Source organism: Carassius carassius, chromosome 15 (genome assembly GCF_963082965.1).
Source record: "Carassius carassius chromosome 15, fCarCar2.1, whole genome shotgun sequence".
Classification (NCBI taxonomy): Eukaryota; Metazoa; Chordata; class Actinopteri; order Cypriniformes; family Cyprinidae; genus Carassius; species Carassius carassius.
The window spans coordinates 30388101-30406879 of NC_081769.1; the positions used below are offsets into that span (position 1 = coordinate 30388101).

The window sequence follows — 18779 nt, forward strand, 5'->3', positions numbered from 1 at the left end:
ATTTTGTGTCACAGAGTATATTGCTATTTTAATCCAATTCTAGGAATGAAGACATGGAGTCAAGACACTCAGATGATGAAGGGAGCCCTGGTTCTTACTCCCAAAAGGGCATAAAAATATAAATCATCAAGTCTCTTCCCTCCTTGACGTGCATTAGTGCAGTACCTTACTGGAATGATCTCGGGATGAGCGGGATGTGTTTGTAATGGAGGCAGTCGTGTGCTGGCAGTATATATTTGTCATTTTAAGCACTGCAGTCTGAGGAAACAAGTTTGACATGGAAAGATTGTGCTTGAGCTGAAAAGAAAAGTTGCTTTATGAATTGCTAATGTTTAAGAAACTTGTTCAGTTAAAGAAAAATTGCCATTTGCAAAAGCTTGGTCATCCATTGAATTCAATTCTGTTATTATTTATTCACCCTCATGTCATTCCAAACCCGTATGCTATTAAATTTTCAGTGGAATACAAAATAAAATAAATAATAATAATAAAAAATAATAATATTTATTTATTTATTTTATTTTGTCCTATATGAAGTATATACTGTATAGAGAGAGAAATACCGCTTTAAGATTGAGATGAGGGGGTGTTTTTTTATTTCAGCATATCTGCAATAATAATGTTTTATTATTTTAAAAGCCTTTATTCGGCTTTTACCTGTTAATCTTGAAGATAGAAAAGGTGCTGTCGATTTCTCTTCCAAATAACCATCGATGACTGTGGCAGAACACCTTGAAAATTCCCAGAATCCTCTCTTCCTGAACTGCCAGCTTCTCTGTTCTCTTCACTGTGTTGTATGTATCAGAATAGATCATATGTCAGAGGTCCATGTTCTCCATATCTCTATGTGCTATCAGAAGAAGAGCGCTCTCATGTGTCAGCCGCTCCTCATCACATTTGGCTTTCAGTTATTCAGGCCTTGCGGGAATATCAGTTTCAGCGTCAAGAACATGCATTTTCAAATATTCCGTAAAACTTCAGAAACTGGCTTAAAAGTATTTGTATATAATCTCATTTGTGCTTTTCTACTAAGCAAATGTGAAAGCGTTGTCACGGCATAAAATACAAAATGGCCTTCATTTGCTTTATGCAAAATAAAAAAAATACAAATTCTGTTGATTTAGAGGTGAAATATGACCTGGTAAATATTAACACAACAAACTATAGTTTCAGTCTTATGTTTCATGCGCAATACCAAGATGATGCAGTATAAAATATTAAACATGAGGTAAGCGAGTTGTTATAAATATCTTATTTTGCGTGGTGCTGTTTGTGAAATAAACATAGAGATATGAATTATAGATCAAGAAACATAAACACTGGATTAATTTAGGACTGAAACGAATTCATAGAAAATCTGTTTTGTTTTTTTGTTTTTTGCAATGTGGTGTTGATATAAACAATAACCGGGAAGAATATGAAATGTTTGCACTGACAAAAAACCTTTTTTAAGTCTTTTTGTTTTTCATTGTTAGCCTTTCAAATATTGATGTATAAAAATGAGTGTATTAAAGATTCTGAAACCAATAACAAAAGCTATTTATTCAGAAATAGAGTATAGATAATATATATATATTTAATTCTTGTATGCCTTGATACTGTAGCAATGTTAAATAGCACAATGAAGTTTTACAAACGATTCCTTCTGACCTCTGCTTGTGAAATGTGTCTGACCACATGACCCTTCGTCCGACCTTTGTTAATAATGATTCTGTATTTTTTATAAAGTCCTGAAGCACTTATCTAATCTTGTCTTTTAATTTTGTTTGTGTTTGCTGTTGTTTTTTATTTGGTTTTGTACAAGCATATATGTGCGTTTATCAATGGAATAAAATATCCAATCACATTGTTTTAAACTTCAACTGTGCAATTCATTATTTACTTGTATGCTAAAGACTAGAATAAGTCATCCTGCGAATAAATAAATGTACCATTTCATATCAGTATACATTAAAAAAAGAATGAAACCTTTCATATTCAAACCAAAATGCATGCATTTAATGTCAGTTGTCATGTCATGCACTCATATTGTCTTGTCAACATATCTCAACCAAACATCACAAGACACATCAATCCTCACAAAGCCGTTGTTCAGTTGATAATCACACCAGTTTTGGGCCTGTTAAAGTGGTTTGTTCTGCCTAAAAACAGTATCTGATGTGATTTCCAGAGAGTTGTGAAATGCTCATGTGGAGATATGAAAACATCTCTGTTTATGTATGAACCAAACGTCACTTTAATGCACACTGGCGGACACTTCAATAGCGTGTAATTGCTGAAATAAGCTGCCAGTAAGAGGGGCAGCCATCGTTAGAAGTCGTACAACGTGGCCCATTTTCATTTATCCGCTCCTTTATTCCCATGGGATGATGGAAATATGTCATTATATGACATAATGAGACATGTTTTTGATGGAATTTCTCACAGTAGGCTTTCCAGATTGGACCAAATCAGCCAAACTACTCCAGTTTATACCACAACCAATGCTTTTATCGATGATATTTCTGGCTGATGAACACTTGTGTCTGATCTCAGTAATGTCTGTGTGCTTTGGAACTGATCATGTCTTTCTCTCTCCTTCGCTTTCATTGTTTTCCGTGAAGACTCATGGCTGTGGAAGACGAGCTGAGGGGAGGGGTGATGCCTGAGCAGAAACCCAGGATGTTCGCAGACCAGGTCTGTCTTCTTCTGGATCTGTCCTGGACTGTTCTGTCCGTTGTTTGCGTGTCTGTTCTTCTGTGTTTCTGTTGGAATGTCTTTGCTCGTTTGCTCTGCCTGTCTGAATGCTTTAAGGGATTGATTTCCATCGCTGATGTGATGACTTGTAGGACAGAACTCACAGAGTTGATCCACTTGAGGAAGAGTAGCACTGAATTCTGATGATGATGTTAAAACTGACGAATGATTTATTTCTCAGACGAGGCTAAAAGTGGTCATGTCAAGAGGAATAACCTTTTTCTTTTCATTGAGAAGAATTTAAAACTGTAACTTTAACTTCTTCTTTAGTCTGAAAAACTGTTTTATATTATTATACACTAGTGTTCAAAAGTTTTGAAAAAATAAATAAGAAATATTAATACAATAAAAAATAGTTCAGTAATATTGGGAAATATTATTAAATGCTCAAACTACTTTTTCATATTTTAATATATTTTTAAATGTAATTTATTCCTCTGATGCAAATCATCATTACTCCAGTCTTTCAATGTCACATGATCCTTCAGAAAATATTATAATATGCTAATTTACTGCTCAAAAACATTTCTAATTATTTTAGTTTAAAAAGTTTTTTCTGCTTAATATTTTTTTTTTGTAAATCTTTTTTTTTTGTGTGATTCTTTGATCAATCGGAAATTCAAAAACTTCTTTCATTCAAAAAAGAAATATTTTGTAACATTATAAATGTCTTCACTGTTTGTTGTTCAGTTGTTCAGTTTAATGCATCCTTTCAGAATGAAATGATTATATAAAAAATAAAAATAGTAATAAAAATATTATAACTTACTGGCCCCAAATGTGGCATAATTTAATAATATGAAATGTCCATATGAGATCTGACCCCTATAATAGTGTTCTTATTAATGTTTTATTTAGGTAGGAATTAGTGCTGTCAAATAATTAATTAAGATTAATCGCATCCAAAATCAAAGTTTTTGTTTACTCAATACTGTGTATATTTATTACGTACAGTATATATATAAAGAAACACACATACAGTTTACATGTATTTACATGTATATATTTCAATTCATATAATTTATATTATATATAAATATATTTATATATTATCTATAATTTATATAATTATTTCTATAATATTATATTATATAAATATATTTTATATTTTTCTCAGGCCAGAGTCTCATTTTGCTCTCCATTCAGTCCTTTTGCTGTCTAGGTGAAACATTTGCGATATTATTCAAATATTTCCAGTGGGATAGTTCAACAAGTACAAATACTTCAATACATAATTGGATAATTCTAGCATTTTTGAAGCATCATTTGCTCAGTGTTGCTTTACCTCAAGTGGAAAGATATTTAGCTAAGCATTAAACTCCAGTTCTTCCTGTAGGGATGTCAGATGCTTCACATTTCTTTCCATACGTCATCCCCCCGCTTCTTTTTTTATGCTTGAATTTGTCATAAATGGTGCATCGCTGTACTGTATGTGACAACAAACACCAAATTCTCTGCAGTTCCAGTCTGTGCACACGTCAATCGACCGCTCTGAGCAAACGCTCCAGCAGGATCTAAATCGACTTCCGTTGTGACTTTGAAAAGGAGAAAATCAATAATCCTGTTTCTGACAAGATAAGATGAGATCAAACGTGTGAGCTGCTGTACTTATAGCTGAGGGATCAGGAAAGCTGCTGAGTGGACAGAACCGCAGACAGACGTTCAGCGCAGTCAGCACTGATTCTCCTGCAGAATACAAAGAGTGTGTGAAAGAGAAGCTCAGGTGGGCATCAGAAGATGTTTGGAAGGGGCGAGACTGCAGCGGTTCCATAAGGAAACATGTTTTTAACATCTGTTTTACACATTTAGATTGCTTAAATGTGGGGGGGGGGGGGATTCTGCCTTATAAAGTTCTGATGTACTTCATATAAATTAAATCATAAACATTTAATATTATTAATTAATAATGTAAGTAAAAAGCTTGTACATATACATATGTGTATATATTGTATATATTTACTTAATAAAAAAACATAATATGAATAAAATGACTTCCTTTTCTTCCACTGTCAGTCAAAAGTTTGGAGTAATTAAGTTTTTTTTTTTTATAAGATTTAAAAATATGTCTCTTATGTTAATAATGGCTGCATTACTTGATCAGTAAAAGCTGTAATAATGTGAAATATCATAACTAATTAAAATGCTTTCTATTTTATTATATAACATGTTTATTTGAATACATTAAATGTTATATAATATTTATTATATAATACACAATAATATATTATAAAATGATATTTTCTTTTATTTTAAATTATAAAATAAATTATTTTATATTGTGATATATAATTGTATATATTTAATATAACCTGTTCCTGATTTTTTTTTTCTGAATGAATTATTATTGTTATTGGTTTCAGTGCACAATTTTTAGTAATGGTTCTTATTATTATCAGTGTTAAAAAAAATTTCCCTGCATTTTCTGCATGTTTTTTATGCATCATGTGACACTGAAAATTGAAGCAATGGCTGCAGAAAATGCAGCTTTGCATCACAGGAATAAATGACATTTTAAAATATATTAAAATAGAAAACAGTTATTTTAAATTGTAATAATATTTCACAGGATTATCGTTTTTACAGTAGTTTTGATTAAATCTATGCAGCCTTGATGAGCGTAAGAGACTTCTTCTAAAAACATTAAAACATCTTAATTCTTCCAAACTTCTGACCGGTAGTGTAAAATATTACAGTTTTTCTCAGTCGCTTTGGTGCCTTTCTCAAATCAGAAATGAAATTCTCAGAACTACTTGTACAACCTCCACATCATCTAGTCATTTATACACATCACAAAACCAGAGTCTCATTCTGTTGAACAAGTTGCGATTGCTTTTGTACATTTATGCAATTGATTATGCACATTTATCTGCGGTTTCCTACATTATCAGTTGCTAATGTCATGTCACTCAAAATGTATTATATAATTTTCTGTGCAATAGTCTTACCCCTCAAAACATCTAGTCTTTAGTTCATCGTATAAGTCATTCAATACAAAATGGTTAATCTAGTTGTCATAAACTGTCAAGCACACTTTTTATTTTTATTTTTACAAATTATTATTAGACTTTTTTTTAATTAGGCATGAATTGTGCAAGTGAATCTTTACTAATGAAGAGAATGTAGATGATAAACCAAAGATAAACCAATTCTCTGAAATAGCTCAAAGGTTCATCTCATGAATCTTCAGTTGGAAAGCTTATACTGTATAGACAGAGGACAACACAAGAGTTACACATTCTGACAATTGACTTATTTTCATCTTTGTGCCCATATTTCTTTTTTCCTTTTCTATATCACAATGTCATTGTAAAGGTTTTTTTATTGTTATCTTTTGGGTCAGACCACTAGTAAAAGTGTAACTTGGAATTCTATCCAGTCTCTTTCAGTCAACATCCCACATACAGTAATGTGTAAATTTGTACTTTTGAAATGGATATATGGATATGTACTGTAAGCATATGGCATACTGTTCAATACAGTAACTGTCATCCAAAATGTTGCCATGTTTATAGTAACATCAGAACTTTCCTCCAGAGTACACTGTTATATCGACAACATGACTAAGCAATTTGACTGTCTTATCCGTAAACTATGACACAAGGAATTGTCATTCTGATGGCACTGACATGTTCATTGACACACATATCTATTTTTGAGAGACGAACTAAGGATTTTGAGCAAGAGATTGGCTTTTGCAGGTAATCCATTGTGTTTTGCTATTTGTACGAGTTGTTTTGAGAAATGCACTTACTGTTTTGCAAATCTCAAGGATGATTCGAGAAATGTACCAAAGCGACTGAGAAAAACTGTATAAAAACTCATTCTGCATTAAAACTGATCAAATTCTCTTCTAAAGCCCCTCTGATTTTAGCAAGAGAGAAGTTTGTGTTTGTAAAGCACCCTGGTTTTGAACTGTCCCGTAGTTCTTATTGATGCTTCTCTGACAGTTCTGTGTTTGCTCATGTGCTTGGCAGACCTTCACAAGCTGTTGTGTTTGTTTTTGTTCTGCCATTTTTCTCGCCACTTTTATTATGTCAGGTGCATTGAGCCAGTAGCATGTCCCTGTTCGCAGATTACTGGGATTTTGAGAGCTGAAGAATTACCCTGTTGTACTTGTAGAGAAGAGTTTTGTTTAGCTTGTAGCTGCATGTTGGCTGCAAAATCATTACAATGACCAACATGGCACTGAGAGCTTCAGCACAGATTTTTTTTGCCCTTGACTTACTGTATGTAGTGAGGATTGTGTGTGTATTTTGGTGGACATTTAAATGTTGGTCTGGGAATTTGCGTGTATTTTTATGTGAGTGCGTGTGTATGTCCACATGCATGCCGATTTCACGGATACACACTCCCTTTGCCTGCTGGGATTGGTGCACAGGCCCACACCCTCAAATACACACAATTCTCTCCTCTCCTCTTCTCCTGTCATGTGTTGATGAGATACGGTGATTTCTCTTAGGGGAGGCGACAGTCCATCCTAGTGCAGCCCCGCCTTGCACCCGTCCCACTGCGAATGCACAGGTAACGACTCACCTGACTGTGACCCGCCCACTCCACCTCTGTCTCCTCCCACATCCACTGTATGTACCCTTGACTCGTCCACATACACACACACTGCACCTCGCCTGCACAAAGTCATATGCACCCGTACTTCCCAGCCAGAGTCAATTAAACTAGTATAAATGTTGGCTTGTTCAAATCTGAGGGAAAAAGCAACCTTAGTTGATGTAAGCCTTATAGTTTGAGAAGTTTGTAAAGAGATTTGAAGGTTCAGACAGACAGATGTACAATAAATGGATGTACAGACAGTCAGACAGATTGGTGGATAGATAGATAGATAGATAGATAGATAGATAGATAGATAGATAGATAGATAGATAGATAGATAGATAGATAGATAGATAGATAGATAGACAGACAGACAGACAGACAGAGACAGACAGACAGACAGACAGACAGACAGACAGACAGACAGACAGACAGACAGATAGATAGATAGATAGATAGATAGATAGATAGATAGATAGATAGATAGATAGATAGACAGACATAGATGATTAGATATCTAGATAGCCAGACAGATGTTAATTTTGTGTTGTCAAATTTTTTGTCAAGCTGACTTCATAAATATATGGCAAGAAATGAAATGAACAATTTTGTTGATATTCAGTGAGACATTCTGGCAAATATTCTCCCAAAGCTCTGTCTCAATCCACAGTGTTTGTTGTTCATCTTAAAATTATCTTAAGTAAATATGACATTCCACATAAACTTAAGATAATTTTGAACTTCTCACACTTTTTACTCTTCTCACACAAAATGACTCTGTTTGGTATTTAGCATAAAAATATCTGGAGGAAAAAACAGCACAGTGTAAGCTGCATTATTCCTAAAAAAAGTAATACATTTTGTTTTGATTACTTTTTTATGGAAAGTAATGCATTAGCTAGTTTTTCCTTCACTTGCTCAAGTAAAAATTCCATTTAAAATTAAGCAATACTAATAAATGCAATAATGACAGCATTTTGATGAGTGCATTATCAAATGCTGAGTATCCTGACAGTCATTTTGCTGCCATGTCCTGTTTCAAAGAGATTCTGTTTTTGGGGAGTTTGTTTGTTTGATTATTTTGCAAGAGGCTTCACCTGACATCCATGCAAAATCTCATAATTTCAGCATAATCTGACACTACATAGTGGTAAGCAGGTCATATGGTTCAGTGCAAGGCGCAGGACTTCTCATCACCATGTCCATTCTGTCGACATCATCACCATTTCACTCTGAAACAGATGATGATGAATTCTGGGAAATCTCCGTATCTTTCTCCGCGCCACCCTGACAGGGGTCAGGGGTGGGTTATCAGCGTGCATGAGAATCCTGGATGAGTGTGAGTGTACGTAGTATGTGTTCATGCTTTTGTTGCAGTGTTTAGAGAGCTTCTGGTGATTTGGAAGTACTTGTGTAGAAATTTGTGCATTGAGTGGCGTACAGCTGTATCACTAGTTTGTTGCATAGAAATGTAATGTTCATGGTTGCGTTAACTCATTTTATGTACTGTTTCTTTTGGGTAAATAAAGACATGCAACGTTCATGTGATATGAAAGGCCAATTGAAAATGAAAGGTGAATGTATGTGGTGCTGCTCGATGTGTTTGTGATTATGTTCGCCGCAGGTGATATTTTATAGGTTTCTGGGTCCTAAAGAGCTGTAGAAACCCACACACACTTTTGAACCTAAATTACCTGACAGACCAATTCAACCGAGACTTCGATTTGACCACCCAAAGAAAAGCAATGGTTCCAGACGAACGTGACCATCGCATGAGTTGCAGTTCTGACAGAGATGCACCCTTTGCTCCTGTTGTCGTCATCACTTGTCTTTCTGTTTAGTGTTGCAGCTAGATCCAAACCTCAGTTCCCCAACTCTAAATCCATATTCATTCTCAAATACTAGGTTCTGATTGAGAAGAGAAACAAATTGCACCAAAACTGAGTCAGACTGGCTTATGTTAGCAAAGCTAGCCACTTCGCTAATGTAACAGTCTGGAACCAAAGCAAATTTCTTGGTGTAAAAAACATAGAACCCATTAAAGTGGAGCCTTTCACTTTCAATTCTTGTAAAACATGAATAACAGGTGAGTATATTTAGAATGGTAAACATATTAACAAAAAAATGCTAAGTGCAAATGTTGTCGTCATGTTGTTTTGTTGAATTTTTTGATGCATTAGCCTCAGGTTTAACTTTAGGTTGATTTAACTCCAATGTTTCCACCCCAATGCAGACTTCACTGAAAAGGACTGATCATGATGAAAAACACACTGAACTTGATTTAGATATAAAATGAGCTGAGGCAGCTTTTGGCACTGCACTGCGCCTCTGTAGGTAAGATTAGCGGATAAGAGCTAAATAAAAACAGTGTCTACACTATTTGTGAATAAGAGCTAAGCCACACATGACAAAAAATCTGAAAGGCAAATTATTATTTGTGTGTGTGTGTGTGTGTGTGTGTGACAAAGATGGACTTAAGGGTGTTTTCACACAGAATTTGCTAATAATGTATTAGCCAAAAATATACATATTTAAGTTTATAAATCAATAACTTGATGATAAAATATTCAGATGTATAGAGATATATTCATTAAGAGTATAGACGGTTTCATCGGGCGCACGCGCCTGGACCTAAGTTAACTTCTGGTCTGTGTTGTGTATATCGGTCTGGCTGCGGTGCCTTCTGCAAACGCAGTTAAAGTCAAGGTGATGAGTAGACTGAAGTTGGGGTCAGGTGGTTGTACTGCGGGATGTGTTTCCCATACATTTATTTATTTTTGGAGACTCGCCACAATTTTAAAACTGATCGATTTTCAAAAACGCTTCGTTGAATAAACATGAGTAACGTTATGTACTGCACGTTTAATAATAATAATTCCTTACATTTATATGTTTAAATATCAAAACGAGGCACAGGTGTTTTTATATCGCTGTATTTCTGAAGGAAGACTTGCATGTTATATGCCTGATAAAGCAGCGTGTGTGAGCGTACCAGCTCTGCTTTGTTTACAGCTGTTACTGGGGAAACCTCTATTTCTCACGCTTTATGTCTATGCTTTAAAACATCTCCTGCTGGCAAAGAATGAATTTGCATTTTCATTAAGTCCGCCTGATCCACGCGGCAAACATATTTTGTTTGTTATCAAAAAATATCTACTCTAGAGGGACTTGGCTGTTGTTATTGATTCTATTTGGAAGTCTACCGGAAGTTAAGTTAGGTCCACAAAACGCGCATGCAAAGTAACGTTTGTTTATGTTGTTGCCGTTGAAACCGTCTATATATGATATGTCATTTGCAATGCTTTCAGTGTGACTCTTTCTGCAGTTTACATAGTAGGCCTATGTGACGACAAGTGATTCTGAGTGATTCACTGAATTATTTTCAAATGAGTTGTGAAAAAACGCTGATTTAAAACAAGTACAGAACATCTGAGTAAGACATTGAATCGTTCAGACAAACAGTTCATTCAAAAACAGACAATTCACTCAGGTACTCAGTACTGGATATACGAGTGATTCATTGACATTGACACTTAAATGTTCATTCCAAAACACTGGAATAAAATCTGTTGCTGTGTGTTATGTGATTTGTTTGTGAATATTTGTTAATATTGTTTCTTACTAATAATTGTGATGCAAAACAGCATTTGTGTGTCGAGAAACAGCATTCTTGCTTGTGTGATATTGCTTAAATAGCAACCGCACATTCTATGTGAACTTACCCGATTTCTACTTGTAAATGCTTATCTAGTTACTTGCCATTAGTACTCTGGTGGTAAACATGGTAATGCTGCTATACCACATTTAGAAACTGAATTGTATAGTTATATGGTTAAGCCGAATTGAGTGTAAAAACTCCCTGAAATTCTAAATAGTGCATTTGACACTGTTTGTTTTGGTATAAACAAGTGAATTTTGATATAAAATATCAACATTTTATATATAATCATGCAATATAAAACAAATCCGATATTAAATATTTGTAAGATGGTAGATAGGTTGCAACTTGATTTGTTGTACAACTCTGTTGTCTTTCATCTGTACTGATGACAGAATCAAGTTTATTTTCAAGCTGCTTTAAATGAGAACTAACTCAGCTAAGAGCTTGCCATTCTTATTTTTACAGAAATAAACAATGCATGATTTGTTCCCTAGAGTCCTTTGGACTAGCATAATGCTGTCAAGCACATGTGTAAATACAAACTGTCACAACAGTTAACTGAAAGCAGTTGATCACACTGTTGCATCAGTTGCATGCTTGCATGCTTAGCAGAAGTCTCTTTTACTGCACTCAGACACTTTTGTGGCAGCTGTCCTTTTAAAAGGGTCTTATCATGAGCAATCAGATTTTTTGCAAAAAAATAACTGATGTAATGATTGACAGGTGGGAATGTAACCATGTTAATGCAATTGCGTCTGAAAGCATTTTCAAGTTGCATTAATATGTCAAAAACATCCCTCTGTTATAGGACAGAAGTTTAGGGTCAGTAAGATGTTTTTTAAAATAAGTTTCTTATGCTCACCAAGGCTGCATTTACATGATCAAAAATACAGTAATGACTGTAATATTATAAAATATGATTGCAATTTAATAGCCAAAATATATTTAATTTAATATATTTTAAATGTTATTTATTCCTGTGATGCCAAGCTGAATTTTCAGCATCATTCAGTCTTCAGTGTCACAAGATCATTCAGACATCATTCTAATATGCTGATTTTGGTGCTCAAGAAACATTTCTTATTATTATCAATGTTGAAAAGAGTTGTGTTACTTAATATTTCTGTAGAAACTGTGATGCAATTTTTTTCAGGATTCTTTCTGAATAACAAAGTAAAGGTCTTTACTTGACACCTTTAATCGATTTTATGCATCCTTGCTGAATATATATATATATATATATATATTACCAAATATGGGTATTGGATATGTAAATTAAAATATGCTAATACATTGCCACTATATATTTCGTCCCCTTGGAATTATAAGGTTCTATCTGTAATTCCGAGTAGTTTTGAGATAGTTAGTTTTTTTTTATTCCATTCGACTGTGTAGATAGAAGAACCTTTTTGTTTTTTAAATAAAAAGTCCCAAAATGTACACAACATTTAAAAATCTATTACATAATGTAAACAAGTCACAGAATAAGAATATGTGAATAACTAAATTTTGACAAAAATGTCAGATAAAACCTTATAATTCCAAGGGGACGATTTAACAACTGAAGAAAATCACCTTTTTGCTTTCATAAGGAAGAGGATGGAAACTATATGATTCAATAAAAAAATGAAACATATTTTTGGTCAAAAAAAAAAAATGATACGACCCCTTTAATGCAAAAATAACCTCAATGAATAGTGCTCTTCTAATTTAAAATCACTTTTGAGGATATTTACCAAAGGTAATCCAATAACCAGGGCTTGTATCATTCTGTGTCACTGTTTTTGACAAGCACTCTGGCCTTCTGCAGTGCAGCCTCACTAAAACACACGTGTCAACAGTAGATTTGTAACTCCCTCCTCATCCCTCTTTCTTACTTTTCTTTGTGTCTATCCCTCTTTCCCTGAGCGATTCTATGGATATTTCTCATTCCTCTGCTATGCGACTCATGCTTCTGTTTTATTCCTCCTTTACTGCTCTTCCAATCCCTCGCCACTTCAAATCTCTCTTTCTCCCTCTCAATCTGACCCTGTGACCTCAATTTTCTTTGATCTTCCTATTCTGTACTTCCCTATCGATCTTCTTGCCATGGGAACTTCTCTCTTTCGCATTCCATTTGCTGATTTTTTTGCGGAATCTTCATCCCTCCATCATTCCATCCCTCCGCCTGCTCTCTCTTCTCCTCCCCTTTCCTCTCTCTCTCTCTCTCTGTCTCGCTAGGAAAAGCAGCTTTCCGCCTTGGATTCAGCAGACCCCGGTGTGAGTTTTGGAGGAGAATTGACCAGTGCTCCCAGAGTTGTTGGAGTCTCCCAATCGGACAAATCCTCCACCCAATCCCCCTTGAATGGAATCTTGTCCTTCATGTTAGCCTCCCCACCTCATTCCCGTCCTCACGTACAACTCCGGCCGAACGGGGAACTCTCCGGCAACCAAAAATCAGCAACGGCATCGAGGGCAAGTTTGGAGGGGGAGCAGGTCAATAACAACACTGACCAAATACGATTTTTATTTTAGGAATTCCGAAGAAAAACTCATGTTCTTTGTCATCTGTTTTATTTCGTGCATTAGACTGAGGACAAGTGGAAGGTGGGACACACCATTAGTTACTCCATCCAAGACAAAAGGGCTCTCCAATGGATCCAATATGTTATTCCAAAATCATGTTTTCTTTGGATCAAAGTTAAAAGCCCTTTGCACATACAGTACCTCTGCCACCACAAGTCATCCAAACCACTGGAAAGTGCTCGTTTCAGGTTCCAGGTTTTTTGACTGAGCTCCCTCGTATTGCGTAAAAAATTCCAAGAAACTTTGTCCCCAGGAACAAAGGGCAAACAAACCATAAGTTTTGAAATGTATAGAGGTTGAAATTTGACTGATGAACACACGCCAGCTTTGTCTTGGGGATTCTGTCATGTCGTCTGGCTTCCCTAGTGCCTTTCTGTATCTCCTGACAGGGTTTTCAAATGAACGCAAGAATAACGACAGCAGAATTGCAGAAATGGTTGCGCAAACGCCACTCTCTTCTCAAGATCTCTCATTTAGGAGAGACTGATGTGTTCCTCTGTCTCAATGTAATGCTGAAAATGTCAAGCTTTGGAATTCGACCGTGGCTTGGGTTTTTTGTGGACAATTGTCTGGAAAGTGCTTGTTGTCTTTGAATTGCCTCAATAGGCTGAACTTGTGCAATGTTTTCTCTTCTCAATCTCAGAACCTATGTGTATTTAACTGGTGCTATGGATTCTCAAAGCATTGCTCTGTGTCACATCACCGCCTCCCATTCTGTCATCATCCTGACTGTTCATATGTGTCTTCGTCCTTCTATTTATCTCCTTACAGACTCTTTCAGTGTGTGTCTGCAACGTGAGGTGAGTGCGAGGTGATCTCTGTCAGGTCAAAAACCTTTTGTCTTTTTACTAAAACGAGATGCTAGACCAGAATGCAGTTGTGGTTGTAAGGCATTTTTTATACAGAAATGTTTTCTTTAAAATGGACGTGATGTGAAGTGAGCTGATTTTTCAAATAAGCAGAACGTTTTTGTTTTTTGGTCTTAAAGTCAACATGAAAGTCAACTTTAAAACAACAAATTTTCCCTCCAAAATGTGACATTTTTGAGTAAAATGGGAAGAATATAATTTTTTTTTTTTTTACATTTTAGGAATTCATTGTAAAAATGGGTGTTATATACTTGAATTCAGTCTGGTAGCTAAGAAACAAAAGGGATTTGTGATTTTTTCTAAAATGTATTTTGTTAAAAGAATAGCATGCACCAAATAATCATCAATAAGATGACTAAGAATGTAAAAAGTAGACAATGACTCACACCAAATAATCATTACATTTGCGTTCATGGAATTGCCAGATGCTTTTATGCAATGCAACTTACATTTCTCAGTTCACACATTCTCTGGGAATCAAACCCATGACCTACTGTTCTGTAAGCTCTGCTACAAAATTGTGAATAATAAGTTAAAATTAAACAGGGTCCGTTTTGTTTTCATGTTGACTTTAAAGTTGCTTAGGCATCTCTAAAGTAGTTTTCGGTGGTGTTGAATGGTCATTTCAGGGAAGATCTTGTTAGATAACAGACTTGGTTTGTAAAATAATCAGATCTTATGTACTGTACAGTACATAAATATTGCTAGCTATAATTCCTCATTTGAGTATCATCTGATACTGATTGTATTCCTCATCGTTCACCACAGTTTTTGTTATATTGTTTGTTTTACGATTAATCAGCTCATTGTCATGTTTGCAACAGACTCAAGACATTCATGTGGCTTCAGTCATTTATTTGTAGCCCAATACATTGTTGATTGCCTTGTTGTCGCATTGTAAAATACCTAAGTTCTGTATGTAACATAGCTATGCCAAAACAGTTGGCCTAGATGAGAGTGAGGAGATTTGTCGTAACTTCACAATAAAAACACTGAGCTGTACTGTAATATTTAAATAGATTGGGAAGGCACTAGAGAGGAGAATGGACTGATTGGCATTTTAGCTTTTAAGAGCTGCGAGGGCTATCTTTAAGTGACTTCTACTCCATTTAGTAATAATAAGCAGGCAATTTTGTTTATGTCCCAAAAGCGGCTGAGAAAAAGTGGGATAACAGGGTTATCAGTTGATAAATGTGCCATGACATGAATATACCTCAGACGTAGAATCGAATGACTCAGGTAAACTTTCAATTGCCTCACAGTTTAACGCAAACTGGATAGAAAAAAAAATCATTTTAAGTTGAGCTGCCTGTTTTGGCGGTTAGTCCATTTCTTCTCTGAGATTAGTAGCAGTGATTGGTCAGCGGCTCATCAAGCACCTCCTCTTTTCCCTGCATCTCCAGCCAATCACAAAGCTTTGTGGAGGACAATCTGGAACCTAATTGGAGGCCTCACCTTGGACATTCTTCAGGGTGGCCAGGTTTTAATTCCAGGGCGCTGTCACGCGATTCGGTTGGTTGACAGAGGAGAAACTGAGGCTTTGACCTAGTGCCAGAGCCCATCCAAAGAAAAAATATAGGTTCCCTTCCTCTGACGTGCCCTCTCTCTGATATAATTCGATATGATGACCGTTTGGGATGCTGTCAGACGGCTTCTGCGTGCCTCTTGATGGCACGAGAGATGACGTCGCACACAGTGCAGTGGTTCGTTGAGAGCTGGAGAGGTTCTGAGGATCAGATCAATCTCAAAGGTGCTGTTTTTTAGGTTCTTTACATGTAGGATATTGAACAATCCTCTACTTCTTCTCATTATGATCTTCATATGCCACATTAGCTCTGCCTGTCATGCCTGCCTGTGTCTCAGTCATGTCTTTTATTTTGGGGAAACTGAATATACACAGCCTTTTTTTTTTTTTTTCAAGAGACGCTGATTTGTCCATCAGCGGATTTGATAAGAGGCTGGAAATATCTGAACTATTGTTTCCTGGTGGTTTTCTACTTTTTGACTGGACCTCACCCAGATAGGATCACATATTTACATGCTGGTAATGTGAGACAAGAGCTTGAAAAGTAAAAAAAAAAAAATCCTTTTTGTTTGTTTTTTGTTTTTTTTGATTGTTGAATTTATGTGACAATCTCTTTGCAAAGCAAAATCAAAAACCTGTTATTTTACCTGCTCCCCCTTCTCGCACTTTGCTACGTCCTGGATCCTCACCGACTCCTTTGTATGTGAAAGAAAGATGGATTCTTTTACTTTTTAATTCTTTTTGGTTTTGCTGTGGAGTTCTTGATTTCATGGAGGACACCGCTTGGATGTGGAATCCTCTTATTTAGAAATTTGGCACGTTTGTAGGATCGTGGGTGGTTTTTGAAGCCAAGTTGCTGTTTTAAATTGAACTTTATTTCCTTGTTTGGATGCCATTGCCGGGCAACTAGGACATTTCTCTTCTTCCTTTTTACACCACTTGACAAAAATATAAATGTTGAGAGATCATGCAGGTTAAATAATGTTGTGGGTGACTGTGTGTATATAGAGTGTGTGTACAGTCTTTATGTATATACTGGATGTATGGATGGTTATATAATATAAATATAAATATATACATGTATTTTGTACATAAATATGTTTGTATATGCAGTGTACAGAATGTGTTCTTTTACACCGATTTCTCTTTTTCTCGATATGTGGAAAAAGAAAAAGCATAACAGGACTTTGTGGGAATGAAAACTCCCGTTGGCGAGTCGTCGGCTGAGTTATTCGAAGCACTTTTCGCTCAGGCTGATTGTACGCAGTCCGAAACCTACAATGCATCGCCGTGAGTCCGCCAAACATTTTGCCAGTCTGAAGCTTGCACTCATTTTCTCACTGATTGAGGTGTTTTGTAACAGATTCTGGGTGACAAAGCAATGGTTGTACATAAATATATAGGCTTAATACCTACCATATGTTTGCATATATCAGCTTTTTCAGACATGAGTCACCTGCTAATCTTTGCAGCTTTTGCATCTCCACAATGCAGTGCCGTGCGTCAGATGAGGTTTTTTTGGTTCGCTGTACAAGGTCGATCTCGTGAGACGACATCCCCATTTTACTCTGCTGATCTTTTGTATGGCCTGATGCTTTATTCCCTCATTACTTGCCTAGCAACTCTTCCATGCAAGTAATCTCTTCTTTGTCCGCTGTAAATGAATGGAGTTCCCATGATGTGCCTCTTTCTAATAAACTTTAGTTGGTCTCTGTCAGCCATAAGCCAATCACAGTCATCTTTCTTGACAAGCCATAAGCCCCGCCCCTAAATTTCCATTTTTGAAAAGGGCAGACACTTGGGAATTTTATTTCTTTTTGTATATATTATATTAATAGCAAGAGTGGTATGTCAGAGTGCATTACCGATGTTTTTGGATTTGTTATGAATGTTGATATTCTGGTTATTGAATTATGATTATTATTGTAATAATATAATAACTGCTGTTATCATTTCATCATTCTTTAGTTTATTCAATACTGTTAAAAGACTTTCATTTCTTTTTGAATAAATCGGAAATTATATTTTTCGGGTGGGCTAATTATAGAAATGAAATCAATTAAACAGATGAATAAAGAAATAAATTATTATTGAATTCATTTATGATTGTGAGAATTCGTTTTTATCTATCAATCTGTCAATCAATCTATCTATCTATCTATCTATCTATCTATCTATCTATCTATCTATCTATCTATCTATCTATCTATTGTTCTGTCTGTGAAAAAATAAAGTTGTGTGCCACTCCCAGGTTTTTTTCTATCAACTCAAATGGAGAAAACCTTCAGTCAAAGTAAGATGAAAAGAAGGAAAAAAGATGGAAGCTTGTGATTTCAACATTGCTGTGTCTTGTCAAACATGTTAGAAATGCAGCTGCCAGGTGATGCCAGATGGTCTGTCTGTTAATCTTGTCTAGAGAAGAGGAGTTGATAAGAAGATCTTGAATGAAATTGATATTTTAAACAGTTTGTGGCTGCTTAATGCCTGTGTAAAATATATATTTAAAATAAAATAATCATAAATGTAAGGCAGCTTCATTGAATTTAAATCTTGATGTATTTAAAATAATATAGAATTATATTTCTTATACAGTCAAAAGCATGTGATATTTTCATTTCTTTTTGCATTAAGAAACTATGACTCTGGACGATCATATTTTTGAGGTCATTCATTGTGAGATTGGCCTTATATTTACTTGTTTACACATCAATACAAACATATTCATACAACTATATTTTCCTTAAATGGGATGTTTAGATCATTTTCTTGAGGGAAATTGCATATCTGATTTCACTTTCCATTCATAAACTCCTTACAGTGTGCCTTCAGACAATCCATTACTTAGAATAGATACTGTAAAATATATAATGATTTA

The 18779-nt window shown here is 35.3% G+C and overlaps 1 protein-coding gene across 11 annotated transcripts in view; it reads left to right on the plus strand.

The window, feature by feature from the left end:
- LOC132158852 (ras/Rap GTPase-activating protein SynGAP-like) overlaps positions 1–18003 on the plus strand; it is a 124809-nt gene extending 106806 nt beyond the window's left edge. For 7 of the 11 annotated variants that reach the window (XM_059568450.1, XM_059568458.1, XM_059568452.1 and 4 more), the window contains 2 exons: positions 2604–2676; positions 13166–13487. In XM_059568450.1, coding sequence (XP_059424433.1) covers positions 2604–2676; positions 13166–13459 — 367 coding nt within the window. In that variant the 3' untranslated portion in view covers positions 13460–13487. Of the gene's footprint in view, positions 1–43; positions 1591–2603; positions 2677–7195; positions 7258–13165; positions 13488–15782 lie in introns of those variants that run through there. The other 4 variants (XM_059568453.1, XM_059568451.1, XM_059568454.1 and 1 more) reach the window with 4 other exon arrangements.
- Positions 18004–18779: the final 776 nt, after the last annotated feature.